The 17,326-nt window shown below is 46.3% G+C and overlaps 1 protein-coding gene across 1 annotated transcript; it reads right to left on the minus strand.

Moving 5' to 3' along the window:
• Positions 1 to 303: 303 nt before the first annotated feature.
• On the minus strand, positions 304 to 17,154 carry FKBP1B (FKBP prolyl isomerase 1B). The gene is made up of 4 exons (XM_053459933.1): positions 17,060 to 17,154; positions 13,285 to 13,332; positions 3,320 to 3,432; positions 304 to 714 (listed from the first exon to the last, which is right to left on the minus strand). Exons 1-4 carry the CDS (start codon positions 17,094 to 17,096, stop codon positions 586 to 588), a joined length of 327 nt encoding a protein of 108 aa, XP_053315908.1. The 5' UTR covers positions 17,097 to 17,154; the 3' UTR covers positions 304 to 585.
• Positions 17,155 to 17,326: the final 172 nt, after the last annotated feature.

Below are 17,326 nucleotides of genomic sequence, written 5' to 3' on the forward strand. Positions count from 1 at the left end.
AGTTGTTTAAGAAAACTTTCCGGCCCAACGTTCACTATTATAACGGAGCTCTAGTGAGTTTTGGGTCCTGCTATGTGGGACTGCCTCTTTCAGCCATGCAAGACAGGGCTACCTTTAGGGTCCGTGTCAACCACAAGGACTTCTAATGTACCACAAAAGTCATTGGTTTACCCATAGCAGCGCTACGTGACACATAACCAGGCATTATTAACTCAAATTGATGGTGAGGTCTACATCCAAGATATGTCAACATATCTCTTCTTGTGCACCCATGGGCTGCTTCTTTCGTTTGCATGCTTATATCATATATACGGGGCTCACTGAGACATCAGATCCATTCCGATAAAGGTTGATGGCGACTCTAACAGCAGCCCTGTCCCCGCTTTAATTCGGATATTGCCAGAGGAGGCCGCATATAATGGCACTGCCGTCTCCTCTGCCAGCTCAAGTGTTTAATGTGAAGACTTGCTTGGCCTCGCTCTACTGGAGTGGACGTCTCGGACTGCTCCAGCAGGGACAAGGTCTCGTACAGAGGAAGAGGATGGTGGTGGTGGAGATCTTTGGCCGGCCCTTCCTGAACGCACATCACTCTATCCGGAGGAGTTCCACATCGAAGATGAGAGTAGCGTAGGGAGGGATGACTCCTGGGTGCCCGGTGGCTCCATAGGCAACGTCAGGCGAACAGGTCAGCTTTGCTCTCTGCCCCAAACTCATCTGGTACAGAAAAAGAGAGAGAACACACAAAAAACACAAGTTACTACAACCTTTTTAGGCCAACGACAGTGGGGAGCGCAGACACGACGAGGGTCAAATGGAGCCTCTCTGACGGACTCTCGCATTTATAAACCAGAATTAGAAGGCCAGCAGGTGCTAAAACCGAGGACACGGGGCTATGTTACAGCAGCTGCCACAACCGACCTCCTGAATATCATTCATTGTACTGAATCCAATCATATTTATCGTGTACGGTGCTGCGGAATCTGATAGTGTTTAATAAATAAATATAATAATACAGACAGGAGAGTCAGGGGTTTGCAGAATTTACGCATTTTCATCACCCGGTCCTCCATTATGCATCATGAAGGGCCAAATCCTGTAGGGAGAGCTTGGTTGCTGGCCCTTTGTAATGCATGGTTAAATCAGTGAGGTTTCTTCTCACGCTTTGAACTACACATCGCGCGGGGCCAGCTCATTCCTTGGCCTTTCCCCAATGTAGAAATGGAGTCTTTTTAGAGAGTTGAAAAAAAAAGAAATTCTCCTGCAAATACAAATCATGAATGAAGAAAAGAGCAGAGAACAAAAAGATAGAGGAAAGGAGAAAAGAGGAAAAAGTTCCTAAATCCAATCTATGAATTATCAGAGACAGGGGATGGTATGTTAGCCCTTCACTATAAATACACTCAGCCACAGCCCTGTAACCGGAATATAAAAATATACATTCACTATATCTAAAATAGAAACGTCCCCAGACCCGGACCTCTAAATATATAACGGCACGCGGGGGGGAGAAACGATCCCAGCGCGTTTAATAACATCTCCAAATCCGCACAAGGCCTTTCGATGCTTTGGGGGCCGACGTGTATTTACTGCATTTATATGGGTTTGGTGAGTATCGTGGCAAAGCATGCTATATCAATGTAGCTGCCAACAGTCCCAAGTTTCTCAGGACATTCCACACAGCTCGGTTTATGTAATAGTAGACAGGGAGTTCTGATCTCTCAAAGTAGCTGGACTTTAATTAAATAGTTTGAAACGTGTTAATTATGTCAAGGCATATTAATATGTACGGCTCGGAGGAGAGAAGAGAGAGGGGGGATGGGATAGAAACAAAGAAGAAAGAAGAAGGAAGAACAAGAGGCAAGAGAAAAAGGGAAGCTGTGGAAAAGGAGATGGGACAGGGAAGCGACTGGTGAGGGTAGGGAGACATTACGAGAGAGGGAGTGAGAGCGAGAGCATGGGAGTGTGAGTATGAGAGAGCATGATTGAGGTTGAGTATGAGAGAGCATGAGTGAGGGTGAGTGACAAGCCAGCTGTGCCGCCGATCTGAGATCTGAATAAAAGGCGACTTCTATTATAAGACAAGTTATAATATATATAATAATTGAGCAAATCCGGTATTGGTGAATTTATGTTTACAGTTGTAGAAAATGCAGATATATAAACAAATAAACAACGTATTCACATATCTGCCCTTTTTTTAGTGCACCTTCTCTCACACACACAGATTTGGCGATTAGGATATCCGGATTTATCGCTGGTGACGGCCGTACCCAGACAGCGTGGGTTCCGCTGAACGACCGGATTCCCCAACCAGCGACACAATCCAATCCTTCTGAAAGGATTAGAGACGTGTGTCCGGGGAGGAGCGCCGGGGGCAAGCATGCGGGGTCTGTACACTGAAGCAAATTAATCATCCATCTACAGCCAAATCATCTATAAGGTGCAGCCGGTTAAGCAATTATCACTGACCGTGTCATGCTTATTATCCGCGTCTAAAAATAACACTTTTTGATAGAAAAGCAGATAATTTAAATGTCATCAAACCTCGGGTTCACACGCTGTGCAGCTCATCCCACGGGACGCTAGAATGTCTGACACACTCGAGTTCAGAAGTTTGGGGTCACAGACATTTTTCTTGGATTTATGATAAACATATTATTATAAAAACACATATTTAAATTGATAAACTTTATTACATACGCTACCTTTAAGAGTTTGGGGTCACTCAGCTGTTTTCATGGAAAACAAGGACATTTCTTGCTGTAACGTAATTACAAAAAGGGTTTCTAACGATCAATTAGCCTTTTAAACTTAAACGTGGATCAGCGAACACAACGTGCCATTGGCACACAGGAGTGATGGGAGTGATAAAGGAGTGATGGGAGTAATAAAGGGTCTCTGTACGTTTATGAAGAGATTCCAATAAAAATCAGCCGCTTCCTGCTACAATAGTCATTTTCAACATTAACCCCGTCTGCGCTGGATTTCTGATCCATTTCATGCTATTTTAGTGGACAAATTTTGCTTTGGAAAAAGGAACATTTCTAAGTGACCCCAAACTTTTGAGCAGTAGTGTAGTTTCCTTAAGTGCACTGTATACTTCAAAATGTAAAATTATGGGGAAAAGTCTAAGAGAAGATTCTTTTGAAACCAAATAGGCCCAAAATCACTACAATGAAAAAGCAAAAGCCGTAAAATGTAGTGAATTTAGTAAAAGCTTCTCTTTGCGTTAATTTAATATTTTAATGTATATTTTTGTAAGATGATGGCACGTCGTTCCTATGAATACCAAGAAAAGGTGTTCCTGAAAGCGATGTACCTGCGCAACGCCTTCCTCCCAGCCTTTGATCACTTCCTGGCGTCCAATCTTGAACCTGAACGGTTTATTCCGGTCTCTGGACGAGTCAAACTTCTTCCCGTTCTGCAGCATCCCTAAAAATCAAAACACACCGGAGTCTGAATTCATCATGAAAATGCACGTCTCGTTAGTAAAAGATTTGTTTCTATGATCAGTGCCGCTGCCTGCGCAGGTAAACCACTTCGGGTTAGGGCAGTAGTACTCCAGAGATGGAATGGCCACCCTCCATAGTTGGGATGGCCACCATCTGCTTACAGGATGCCAACCGCGTGAAGCACCTCTTCCGTAAGGGTCCAAGTCTGTGCACACGCCCCAACCCCGCCCAGGTACTGCCCACTCCCCACCCCTTAAAAGTCTCAGTAGGGATAGCCACACCCCTGCCCTTGTTTCATAGCCACACCCTTTTCCTATCTCCTACAAGGTTAAGTAGGAGATCATTCATTAACCGCTTTCATATTGAAACTAAACAATAATATAAATAAAGCTAATAATAATGAAACAAATCTAAATTTAAATAAATAAAATGTTCGAGTTCAGACGATATAAACATAACATGAAGTCATTTAAGAACACGAAAACATAATAACCAGAAAACAATATTTTCCCAAAGTTTCCCAGAAATTAGATTATTCTTTATACATTTCTTTTTCCTGGAAATGTTTTGCTCTTGGGTTCCATGCATCCTGCATACTTGTCTGGACTCTTCCAGTAAATGCAGGTTTGTTGGCAGCTATGTGTTGTGCTCGCTTGATGTTTATGATGGAGCAACTTATATATGATCTACGATGGGGGGGTCTAACTGGGCCGGGAGCTGCAAGGAATATTAATGAGCCCCTCCCCCATTGTTATTATTATTGCTATTAAAATGCCCTTTTATTTATTGCTTTATTGCCATTTCCTATCATTGTTGTTTCAGTGCTTTTCACAGATACCAGAATCAGAGAGTAGGCGTCGAAGACATTACATCACACCTGTCTCCTGTGAGGTCACACTTTCCACAGCCCTGTCTCCGCGTCTCGTTACTCCCCAGACACTTCAGATATAATCCAGACATCCCATAAAGATAGAAGTCTAATTTGAGAACTCTCTCATTAGACATGGAGCTCTCTGGGTGAAGACCAACCTTGTGTAGGAACATCTTATAGAAAATGATACACAGATTTCCCGCGCCCGGCCGTGTGCGAGCCCCCCGGCTGCTACCTGCACAGGCCTATCAATAAAGAATAATCATCCCCCCTTATTGAATTAATGAAGAACGTTGTGCCTCTCCTTGGTGAGATTTGGAGTTGTCAGTATATACAGCTCTGCAGAATAACGGACTGTAACACTTGGCGTCCCCCTTGCAAACGCTTGGGTGGGATTCTGCCCCTTTCCGCACTCCCCAGCTGCGCATCCTCAGTCATATACCCGGCTCCTGCACTGGCGTGTGTGGTGCGAAATGTGAGGAACTGCAGCTTCCTCCTAAGGTATACCCTTATTTGGGTTATATGCATGCATATGAACAGGGCAGGACGATGAGGTGACCCTGACAATTTAGGCTGACGGAGCCCTAATAACATAACGCAGCTGGCTTATTGCTCCAGAGGCAGATAGGGTGCTGCAGCGTGCGGTTGGTTTCACGCTCCGGCGGCAGACGGGGAGCTGCATCGTGCGGTTGGTTTCATGCTCCGGCGGGAGACAGGGAGCTGCAGCGTGCGGTTGGTTTCACGCTCCGGCGGCAGACGGGGTGCTGCAGCGTGCGGTTGGTTTCATGCTCCGGCGGCAGACAGGGTGCTGCAGCGTGCGGCTGGTTTCATGCTCCGGGGGCAGACAGGGAGCCGCAGCGTGTGGTTGGTTTCATGCTCCGGCGGCAGACGGGGAGCTGCAGCGTGCGGCTGGTTTCATGCTCCGGCGGCAGACGGGGTGCTGCAGCGTGCGGTTGGTTTCATGCTCCGGCGGCAGACGGGGTGCTGCAGCGTGCGGTTGGTTTCATGCTCCGGCGGCAGACGGGGAGCTGCAGCGTGCGGTTGGTTTCATGCTCCGGCGGCAGACGGGGAGCTGCAGCGTGCGGTTGGTTTCATGCTCCAGAGGCAGACGGGGTGCTGCAGCGTGCGGTTGGTTTCATGCTCCGGCGGCAGACGGGGAGCTGCAGCGTGCAGTTGGTTTCATGCTCCAGAGGCAGACGGGGTGCTGCAGCGTGCGGTTGGTTTCATGCTCCGGCGGCAGACGGGGAGCTGCAGCGTGCAGTTGGTTTCATGCTCCAGAGGCAGACGGGGTGCTGCATCGTGCGGCTGGTTTCATGCTCCAGAGGCAGACGGGGAGCTGCAGCGTGCAGTTGGTTTCATGCTCCAGAGGCAGACGGGGTGCTGCAGCGTGCGGTTGGTTTCATGCTCCGGCGGCAGACGGGGAGCTGCAGCGTGCAGTTGGTTTCATGCTCCAGAGGCAGACGGGGTGCTGCATCGTGCGGCTGGTTTCATGCTCCAGAGGCAGACGGGGTGCTGCATCGTGCCGCTGGTTTCATGGACTCGACCGATTATGACCGGTGCAGGACCGCCTGATGATGTGAGCAGCACACACGGAATCGCTGAACTCGGGGCTATTATTAGCTTCTGTCACGTAACGACCTGCCGGTTACCCCTCACACAGAGCTGCGGTTATGTATAACAGACATTATATACACTATCGGCCTCTGGACGGTTTCCATGGCGATTGCTCTTAATTTAGAATGTTGCTCCAGCAGGGCTCTTAACACAAACAGGCCTATAGCTTATCCGGCCCTGATAGCTGTTCAAGTCTAACCCAGAGCACTTCAGCATTATAATCTTCTAGTAATATATCGTGATATATTGTAAATATTGTAAATATATCTTAACAGAAGGGAAAAGGCGCTCTGAGACCCCCACTGCCAGCGCGTGGGACACCCCTATAGTGATCTATCCATTATATATATATATTAATGCCAGGTTTTTTTTGCTGCGTAAAAATATATGTTTTTACATATACCTAAAAAATCTTAAAGGGACACTCCCACATTTAAAGCATAGGATAACTGCGTGGCCCCTTTAAATAAATGATGACCCCCATAGCAAGTTCTAGGGGGGGGATTCTGCTGAGTTGGCTGTTTCAAGCTCACCAGTGTGAGCTCTTTTAATCAATCTCCTCTCTCTACCCTCACAAAGGATGCCTGAACCAATCAAGAACAATAGGCGAGAGATAACCACGGGGAGGAATAATTATGCAGATCCTGGGAACGGGAATTTAGCTGAGCTAGGTGAGCTGCTCCTGTGGTTACATCGCCACAAAACTTCAGCGATTGAGGGACGTTTACATTTAATTTAAAGGGACCACTAAGCTATCATATGCATCCGTCTATGTCCAGGTTTAACTTAGGGGTCTATGGTCGCTCTGTCATGGTCTCCCTCAACGGCCCCGAGGGACACACCAAGGCTGAGATGGAGGTGGAGCTCGGACATTTCCACCAGCGATTTCTGCTTTGTCTGTACCGCCGAATGTTACAGAGAGCTGGGGTATGACATCATATTCCCGAGCATGGATCAGCTGGTGCTCAGACCAAGGAGGAGGAATCGGCGATAAGGAGGTCCGTACCGGCACCTCCATCACACTGCGGCAGGTACGACTCCATGACGAGACCGGCTACGGAAAGCTTGCCCATCACCCCATTATTATTGAATATGTCCTCAGCCCATAAGACCGTTAAGTCTGCAAGGAAACGGTTATTGGCTGTAAATCAGAGAATGCCAAAAGTGCCCGTTTCTATGAGACACACGGTAATCTCCGTAAGAAACGTGTAGAATTCATTCCCCTCCCCCCAATAATAGCTCGCACACGCACACAATTACATATCCATGCTCACACACGCACAGTTACACATCCATGTATATATAAAAACATATACATACACCCCACCTCCCTCCCGCCCCCACTGACCTCTCACACGCTGTACGAGCAGCCTTGGTTTCGGAAGGGCCTTTTCTAAACTATTTTGAAGAGGTATGATGAGACAAGAACAAGGGGTGGCAGGGGTCGCACCGGACCCCCGAGAGGCACAGGCCCCATCGCAGCTGCCCCTGTAACTACCCCTGTAGTTACGCACCTGCTTTGGAAAGTGGGGTTAGCGCATGCACATAACAGCCAGTCTCTGAGGTTAGAAAGGGGATAGAAGTACCCAAATCTGAAAAGCAATCACTATGTAAGATTCACGCCTCCGTCCTTCCGCCGGACGCACTGGGTGCCGGTTTTCTGGACATGCCGGCAGTGGAGTAAAGCCGGCAAGTAATCTACAGTTCACTACATGCCCTGGTATAAAATATAACAGGAGATCCACGGCATCAGATGGCCACAATCATATACATGCGTACCGGGAACTCTCAAGGCTTTTGGCCCTTTTAAGGGAAAGGGAGAGAACTTTATGAAAGGAAATTGATTCTATTATGCTGGCTCTGCCACAGGCTGCCACCGATCTCAGCTTCTATGGGGTTAACCTCTCCAAAAAAACAAAAAAATACACAGACTGACAAAGAAAACCACAAGATATAGGCATAATTTGGAAGAGAGTCTCAGGTTTTTTGCCCTAATCTCAAGGTGAAGGGAGAGATTCTCATGGACTCATTCATACTCTTCACTGACGGACTCATTCATACTCTTCACTGACAGACTCATTCATGCTGATGATACAGGATTAGTGCTTTTGCTGCCAGTATGCTATGGTCGATATCCCTGCTTGAATGCAGGTAACTCATTTAAGTTTATCTTTACATAATGACAAGTGAGGTTTCTCATACGGGACGGTATTAGAGCCAACGCATTTCATGAGTCGCTCCATAGAATCTGCATTAAAGAGTTGATATCTAGAGTCACAGGGTCAGCTCCTTTAGAGCGTCCCAAGGTTTGTCCCATAAGGGTTAAGGTACCCTCGATACTGAATAGACACATGAATTACGACGGGGGTCTCGAGGGGGGGGTGGTATTTGCGTGTTCTGGACTTCCATGCAGCTTTTTTTCACATCAATAAAGCGAAAAGCCTGAAAGTGAAATGGATTTCCACCACCGCAGAACAGGCTTTTGTTCCACGCGAACAGCGGAAGAGAACATTAGCAGCCGTAAGTCTTTTGATTTCAGGACCGTGTACCGAGCCGGGTATAATTATCAGACATTATGTGTTCTGTAACTACTGGGGCGGGGGGGTCTTTTGGAAGTTGTTTTTGCAAAAACCTTCCAGAAAAGAATTTGGAATCCTGGTAAATCCGGAGCAGCGGGACGGCAGGTTTACAAAGAAGCAAGAGCTTTTCGTAGACTTTTCTTACGGAGAAGAAATTCTGTGTAATAACACAAGTTTTTGTCAACTTCTGCAGGGGGGGAGGAGCAATGTGCAGGGAATAGAGATCTCAACAGAGACCACATAATGGGTTAATTCTGAAGCTTTAAGGAATATAAAAGTATTTATACAGCATAATAATAAATGATACACCGCATTCCGTTAGATGTAACATAAGGAAGTCTAACCTTATCGAGACGGTGGTTGACAAGTGGGACAGCTACCCAGTAGAAGTGGTATAGGCTCATACAGCGAGGGAATTTAAAGGGACACTTCAGCACCACTTTAATCCATATGTTAGCAGTGTGGTCCCTTTAAATTTGTGTGGCGTTCCTTTTCTATAGAATTCCCTTGTATGCATTAGACCCTTCCCCTGCCCCCAGCTGTTAATTGTTGGCGCTATAGAAATAAAAGATAATAATAATAATGGCAGCCTGTCCCTTTAAGGACCATGCGTACGTATATGTACGTATATTTACCCTTCCTCGCAATCTCTGAGCTTCTGCATAAAACTGATGTCTTGAAATGAATCGATAAGAAGGCATGCAGCGTATTTGAAGACGTTCACACTTTCTTTCCATGTTCTGGAGTATCTTTTGCCATCGATTATCCAAGGTCATATAGAACAGGAGAGCGCGGCTCCCCCCCCCTCATACATACATTTCTCTAATAAAGGGATTTGCTCATATAAAACAGGTTAGAAGATTTATCCGTCTAATAAGATTATGATGCCATGGAATTACACCCATAAATCACGACAGCGTACAGGCGGGTCAGAGATCCTTATACACCCAAGAATTCATATCATGAGGATTACAAATAAGGACCTGCAAATATATTTTTATATTATATATTATATTTTTATATACAATCACATATACATGCACTGTATATATATATATATGTACACATATATACACACACATACACACACACATACCCTACAAATGCCTATATATTATATATATACACACATATAGACATACCATAAATGCATATATACACGCACATATATATAATAAATGTACATACTGTATATATGTATACATACATGCACTACATATATAGGATATACTATAAATGCCTAGCACCTTACAATAATTTAACATCGTGACAGCACAAATGTCATAAAACTTATTGTTCAATAATGACATTTGTTGGAAAAAAAAACCTTAATGAAAAGGTGCTGTTCCATATAGATAAACCATTATCTCTCTAAAACGCCATAAAAATAGGGCAGCATTTTAAAGGACCAGCAGCCAAGAGAAGGACATTTTAATATTTTTTTAACTTTATTTTACATATATGGATGTGTAAGTGTGTGTGTGTGAGCATGGATGTGTTAGTTTGTGTGTGATCATGGATGTGTAAGTGGGTGGGTGTGAGCATGGATGTGTAAGTGTGTGTGTGAGCATGGATGTATAAGTGGGTGGGTGTGAGCATGGATGTGTAAGTGTGTGTGTGTGTGAGCATGGATGTATAAGTGGGTGGGTGTGTGAGCATGGATGTGTAAGTGGGTGGGTATGTGTGTGAGAGCATCGATGTGTAACTGCGCGTGTCGTTTAGAGAGAGAATAATACAGGGTCAATTACAAGGGTTGCCCGCCGCTGTTTCCAAATGCCCACATAATCATTAGTAACCGCAGTAGTAGTAGGTGTTAGTCCTTAAGAGGACAACACACCGCCGCAATTCATTAACACAGATGAAGGGGTCTGTTTACTCTCTTATACAAAAAATGTAAATAAATCTTTTTATTTATTAATATTTTTTCTTAAGTATTTTATATATACACATGCTATATTGCGTGAGAGTACCTATATATTTTTTTTTTGTCCAGAATTTAGCTTGAGCTATACATTATACTTTATTTGTACCGTCACCTATGGGGCCTCGCTAAACATAAACTACTAATTAAAACGGAATATAGGGATTTTTTGTAAATAAAACACAAAATAATATATACATAAGATGTTTCCCATCTCTCCAATTGTTAAGTTGCTGACAGGATAGAACTTCCGACATATAGATAATGCAGGCTCTGCCACAGGCTGCCACCAATCTCCAAACGCAAAATAACCAATAAAACACAAAAATAGGGGTATTTCCGAAGCCAAAATCTTCCCCTTTTAGTCCGCTCCTCGCCTTTGGCATTTATAAAAATAAAAGTACAATAAATAATGTATTTATTATTTAAATCATGTTTAGCCTACTATATGTACATGTAACATCTGTGGATGATGTAAGAGTTTAGCGTGTGAGAGTGTGTGTCGATGATGACTTTTTTTTTGCTGAAATGGACGTTCTCCTTTAATAATCGATAATTATAACTATTAGGCCGGCTATATCAGACATGTAAGCCATATGTCTGCCAGTCCATGTAAAGCGTGTCTGGGGTAACAGGACACCGCGCCGATCCGCCCGGGGCTTGCAAGCCGTGTTATCGCATCTGCCTCCTTTCCCGTAGAATGCCCATTAAGCGGTACTGCTGCCTATCTGTAACTAGATGGGGGGGGTTTCTTTGGCTCGCTATAATTAGCTACGGGGAAAAAAGCAACTGCGGCGAGAAATGTCAGAACGCTTTGCCACCTGCCCCTTCCTGCGGCGTGGGGGGGGGGGCGGAAATAAAAATGACATTTTCTGTTCATGTCGGGGTAAAAAACGCTGCTCTACGGCAGCCTCCTGACATTACTGTGAGGTTTAGGCCGCAGCGCCTCACGTTGATATACGTAACCAGCGTACGTTCCTCCCCGATTATTATTAATCGGGATATTTATTATTTCCTCCGCCCCGCACCCTATTAGATTTCTATAAAGATAACTCTTTCCTTATAACGTCTCCCTCTCCATTCCTAAAAGTTATATTTCATGATATCTCTCTCCCCCCTCCCCCGCCATGCTGCCTACACAAAGCAATCATTGAAACCCCCTTAATGCTTTCAACCCCCCCCCGTCACGTTCCGCTAATATATCACTCCCACCTCTAAAAATACTGTACTTTTCTGCTTAAAAAATCTGCCTTTATCGTTATATTCATTTACATTTTCATGGTGGTCTTTTTTGCCCCTGCCCCAGAGTTATTTTACACGCAGCGCATGCGCTGAGCCAAACATATATGTTGTCACATGTTCTAGTTATCAACAGTTGACTCCAGGGCATATTCAATGGGAGCAGGGGAGGACTGGGACCTTCTGGCCCAGGGGGTAGGTACGGCTGAGTGCCCCCATTCCCAGACCCTTGCCACCCCCACCACATCAGTTAATGGCGTGTGTCCCACAACGTTGTCGGGGCCACTTACCCACAAGGGTAAACAGAGATCTGTGGTAAATATATACCGATCAGCCATTACATTATGACCACCTGCCTCAATATTGGGTAGGTCCCCCTTTTGCCCTGACCCGTCAAGGCATGGACTCCACTAGTCCTCTGAAGCTGCGCGGTGGCGTCCGGCACCGAGACGTTAGCAGCAGGTCCTGTAAGTCCTGTAAGTTGCGAGGTGCGGCCTCCAGGGATGCGTCCCGGTGCCGCGTGTTCTCCGGGTGAGCGGCGCACCCGGCCATCCCCGTGATGTAAAAGAAAACGTCATTCAATGATCCTTGGCCACCCATCACCCTGTCGTCGGTCACGGCTTTTCGTTCCTTGGACCGCTTTTGACCCCTGCAGACCGGGAGCCCCCTACAAGAGCTACCGTTTTGGAGACTCTCTGACCCAGTCGTCCACCATCACAATTTGGCCCTTGTCTGAGTCACTCAGATCCTTACGCCGACCATTTTTCCTGCTTCTAACATCAACTCTGCCTAATATATCCCCCCCCCATGATAACAAATTATCCGTGTTATACGCTCCACCTGTCAGTGCTCAGAATGTTATAGCTGATCGGTATATATAATGTTATGGCTGATGGTGGCTTATGTATATCCATTTAAATTTTTTTTTTTTACATGCCACCTTTGGCACGGATATGGAGAGCGGAGGCACTTCGGGCTGGGGGGTAACGAGATGAATGTTCACAGCCCACACGATCACGAAGCCAAGCAGGCTAACAGATGCACCCCCGCCCCGGGCAGACATTCACCGACAACGACAGATACCCCCCCTCCCCCGGCTCTTATAGACAGACATATATGAAGTGACAGACACGGACAGTGACAGATGCACTCATTCAGACAGCCTGCCGGAGATAAGACGGGATCCTCGGCCCCAGCTGAGTATCGCCCTGCATGTGTCCATGTCTGTAACGCTTATTGTTCTTCTTAGGGGGAGGACAGCAGACGACTGTCTTGAGAATCTGCACACAAGCCTACCCTTTATACCCCCAGCCATTACTACGTGCACGAGAGAGATTACAGGGCGCCAATATTGCATTTACTTTACTGCGAGGGTGGTAGATAAATGGAACTGCCTCCCAGCAGAAGTGGGATAGGCTAAGACAGATACGAACGGGTATTTTCAGCCGTCACATTCTACGTTTCTGTGGATCGGGAATTTAACACATAAAAACGCCGGTTAACATATAAACGAAAAAAAAAACACAAAATCAACGCATGGATAAATATCCGTGGCTGCGGGTTTATTAAACGCGGACACAGACGTATATATTTTACGAGCGGTCTCACCTGTGTAATGGACGGTGCAGGTCTGACCCTTCTTCGGAAAAGTCCTTCCTGTAACATAAAAACAAACAGTGACATCACACGATGTATGACACGCTCAGGCATCTTATCCAATAGGCAATCATTAGCAGGCGCTGGCCCACAAAGGGTTAAAGTAAAATGTACAGCGTACATAGGCGCTCCTCCTAAACCCAAACCCGGTTGGTGTTTTATTAATGATGTAAGGATGCGCCAGCAGATGCATAGATCAAGCATTTAAAGGGACAGTAGCGCCATTTTTTTCCCTTCTGCTCAGTGATCTCTAACACAAGACGACTGGAAAGCCTAGGATTCCTAAAGCCATAACCAGAATAAACATTTTAACACAAACATTTTAAAGGTACAATGCTAGTTTTTAATGACAATGAACACCCATAACTACCAACACTCCTGATTCTCCCTCTCTCGCACTATGGATTTCATTGAGAATCCGGCTAACTTCTGTTACAATTGCTTAGTGTTGTAAACTTTGGCTGCCATGCTAAATTTAACCGTAAAACAAAATTTAATGGTCCACTTTTATTTTATGATTACATTTGTGCACAAAGAGTTAATGGCGCGGCTTTACAAGCTAATTGGAAGATAACATTAAATTTAATATGTCATAGTACAACAACCCCCCCACCGAGCCGATTCTCCTGCCCCCCATCACATCATAAAAATATACGTTTATAGGATTGTGAATTGTGGGGAAAAAATATAAACCAAAAATAAAATATATGGGATATATATCTTAATCAAACAAAAATAAAATAATAAAAATAAGATATCTTAATAAAAAATTTTTTTTTTTTAAAAATGGGATTAGAAATAGATAATAATTTTCTTCTTTTTCAATTTGGTACTTTTTGTGATGATAAAATTAGAATATTAAAATTTTACTGCAGGAACATGGGGAGGAAAAAAGGGACTGAGTATGCAATTCCTTCTATGGCAAAATTAATATCTATATATATATTTATTTATATACATGCCCTATTACACCTTCTGGTGGGCAAACACATGGGACATCTGGTATGTGGCCATTGTACAGCGCTGCGCAATATGATGGTGCTATACAAATAAATAACAAGTGTAAACCCCAGTATCTCTCAGAATGTACGTGTGCTCTGTATTAGGGAATGAGAAGGGACGGGGCAATCTTCTTATGAAAACTGTATATCCCCAGTATCTCTCAGAATGTACGTGTGCTCTGTATTAGGGAATGAGAGAGGACAGGGAGATCTTCTTATAATAATAAGTGTATATCCCCCGTATCTCTCAGAATGTGCGTGTGCTCTGTATTAGAGAATGAGAGGGGACGGGGCAATCTTCTTATAAAAACTGTATATCCCCAGTATCTCTCAGAATGTGCGTGTGCTCTGTATTAGAGAATGAGAGGGGACGGGGCAATCTTCTTATAATGAGTGTATATCCCCAGTATCTCTCAGAATGTACGTGCGCTCTGTATTAGAGAATGGGAGGGGACGGGGCAATCTTCTTATAATAAGTGTATATCCCCAGTATCTCTCAGAATGTACGTGTGCTCTGTATTAGGGAATGAGAGAGGACAGGGAGATCTTCTTATAATAATAAGTGTATATCCCCAGTATCTCTCAGAATGTACGTGTGCTCTGTATTAGAGAATGAGAGGGGACGGGGCAATCTTCTTATAATGAGTGTATCCCCCTGGTATCTCTCAGAATGTACGTGCGCTCTGTATTATGTTGGTTAAACTGGTTGAACACAATTCTATGAGCCCCCACTGCGCACGAAGGCAAAGCTTTAACTCTTTGCGTTCTGGAGGGATATTTAACACACGTTACCCCTGACATTTCCCAGCTGCCCATTCGTTCTGGGTTCTCCTTACACCGAGAGCCCGGGGTGAATGTCACGTTAAGCGTACAACGTGTGGAACCATGAGTGGTTAATCATTATTAACCCTACTGATAACCCCGGCCACATATACTCTCGTCGCCATAAGCGGTAATTCTATCCATAAAAACAAGCAAAACAGGGAATTGTTATCACATTTTTCACCAACTTATCAGTAAAAGGGCAACCCTAAACAGTGTGTGTGTGTGTGTTATGTATATAAATATATATATATATATCCGTGTGTGTGTGTATCTGAATGTGTGTGTGTGTGCGCCCGCACACGCATTGATAGGGTTGTATAGAATTTCATTTCTATATATAAAACCATAAAGCAAAAAAATACATACATTGGTATTATGAGAAGAGAGATTAGCCTGGGGTAGGAACTAGGGAAACACAGAGGCTGGGGGGGTAAGATCTGGGGCATTCAGAGGCTGGGGGGGGTTAGGATCTAGGGCATTCAGAGGCTGGGGGGTAAGATCTAGGGCATTGAGAGGCTGGGGGGTAAGATCTGGGGCATTCAGAGGCTGGGGGGTAAGATCTGGGGCATTCAGAGGCTGGGGGGTAAGATCTGGGGCATTCAGAGGCTGGGGGTAAGATCTGGGGCATTCAGAGGCTGGGGGGGTAAGATCTGGGGTATTCAGAGGCTGGGGGGTAAGATCTGGGGCATTCAGAGGCTGGGGGGTAAGATCTGGGGCATTCAGAGGCTGGGGGGGTAAGATCTGGGGCATTCAGAGGCTGGGAGGGTAAGATCTGGGGCATTCAGAGGCTGGGGGGTAAGATCTGGGGCATTCAGAGGCTGGGGGGGTAAGATCTGGGTTATTCAGAGGCTGGGGGGTAAGATCTGGGGCATTCAGAGGCTGGGAGGGTAAGATCTGGGGCATTCAGAGGCTGGGGGGGTAAGATCTGGGGCATTCAGAGGCTGGGAGGGTAAGATCTGGGGCATTCAGAGGCTGGGAGGGTAAGATCTGGGGCATTCAGAGGCTGGGAGGGTAAGATCTGGGGCATTCAGAGTCTGGGGGTAAGATCTGGGGCATTCAGAGGCTGGTAGGGTAAGATCTGGGGCATTCAGAGGCTGGGAGGGCAAGATCTGGGGCATTCAGAGGCTGGGGGGTAAGATCTGGGGCATTCAGAGGCTGGGGGTAAGATCTGGGGCATTCAGAGGCTGGGGGGGTAAGATCTGGGGTATTCAGAGGCTGGGGGGTAAGATCTGGGGCATTCAGAGGCTGGGGGGTAAGATCTGGGGCATTCAGAGGCTGGGGGGTAAGATCTGGGGCATTCAGAGGCTGGGAGGGTAAGATCTGGGGCATTCAGAGGCTGGGGGGTAAGATCTGGGGCATTCAGAGGCTGGGGGGTAAGATCTGGGTTATTCAGAGGCTGGGGGGTAAGATCTGGGGCATTCAGAGGCTGGGAGGGTAAGATCTGGGGCATTCAGAGGCTGGGGGGGTAAGATCTGGGGCATTCAGAGGCTGGGAGGGTAAGATCTGGGGCATTCAGAGGCTGGGAGGGTAAGATCTGGGGCATTCAGAGGCTGGGAGGGTAAGATCTGGGGCATTCAGAGTCTGGGGGTAAGATCTGGGGCATTCAGAGGCTGGTAGGGTAAGATCTGGGGCATTCAGAGGCTGGGGGGGCAAGATCTGGGGCATTCAGAGGCTAGGAGGGTAAGATCTGGGGCATTCAGAGGCTGGGAGGGTAAGATCTGGGGCATTCAGAGGCTGGGAGGGCAAGATCTGGGCATTCAGAGGCTGGGAGGGTAAGATGTGGGGCATTCAGAGGCTGGGAGGGTAAGATCTGGGGCATTCAGAGGCTGGGAGGGTAAGATCTGGGGCATTCAGAGGCTGGGGTTATTGTTTCGCGCTGGCAGCTGTCAGAGATACAGTACCGTCTCCTGGAGAGATGGTCTCGATCTCCACTCCCATAGCTGTGTCCTACACGGTATGCTCGGTGCTATGCACGGTATGCTCGGTGCTCTACTCGCTGTTTCCCAGGCACTTGCTACCGATCCCCTCTGCCTGGTGAGCCGGCCAATGGCTGCGCAGGCTGCGGGTCGGCAGAGCCAATCCCGCTCGGGGGGGCAGAGGGTGGGGGGCAGGCAGTGGGCGGACCTACATCCCAGGACTGCTGAATGGAAGGAATGCGGAGCGGGGAT

The sequence above is a fragment of the Spea bombifrons genome, chromosome 3, assembly GCF_027358695.1.
Source record: "Spea bombifrons isolate aSpeBom1 chromosome 3, aSpeBom1.2.pri, whole genome shotgun sequence".
NCBI lineage: Eukaryota > Metazoa > Chordata > Amphibia > Anura > Pelobatidae > Spea > Spea bombifrons.

What these genes read in the sequence shown, in the direction of transcription:
- FKBP1B (XM_053459933.1), bottom strand. Translation starts at nt 17,096, where the DNA reads ATGGGAGTGGAGATCGAGACCATCTCTCCAGGAGACG. An exon ending in CTGCACCGTCCATTACACAG is followed by an intron (nt 3,433 to 13,284) that starts GTGAGACCGCTC and finishes TTTGATTTTTAG; the next exon opens with GGATGCTGCAGAACGGGAAG. An exon ending in GGGAGGAAGGCGTTGCGCAG is followed by an intron (nt 715 to 3,319) that starts GTACATCGCTTT and finishes TTTCTGTACCAG; the next exon opens with ATGAGTTTGGGGCAGAGAGC.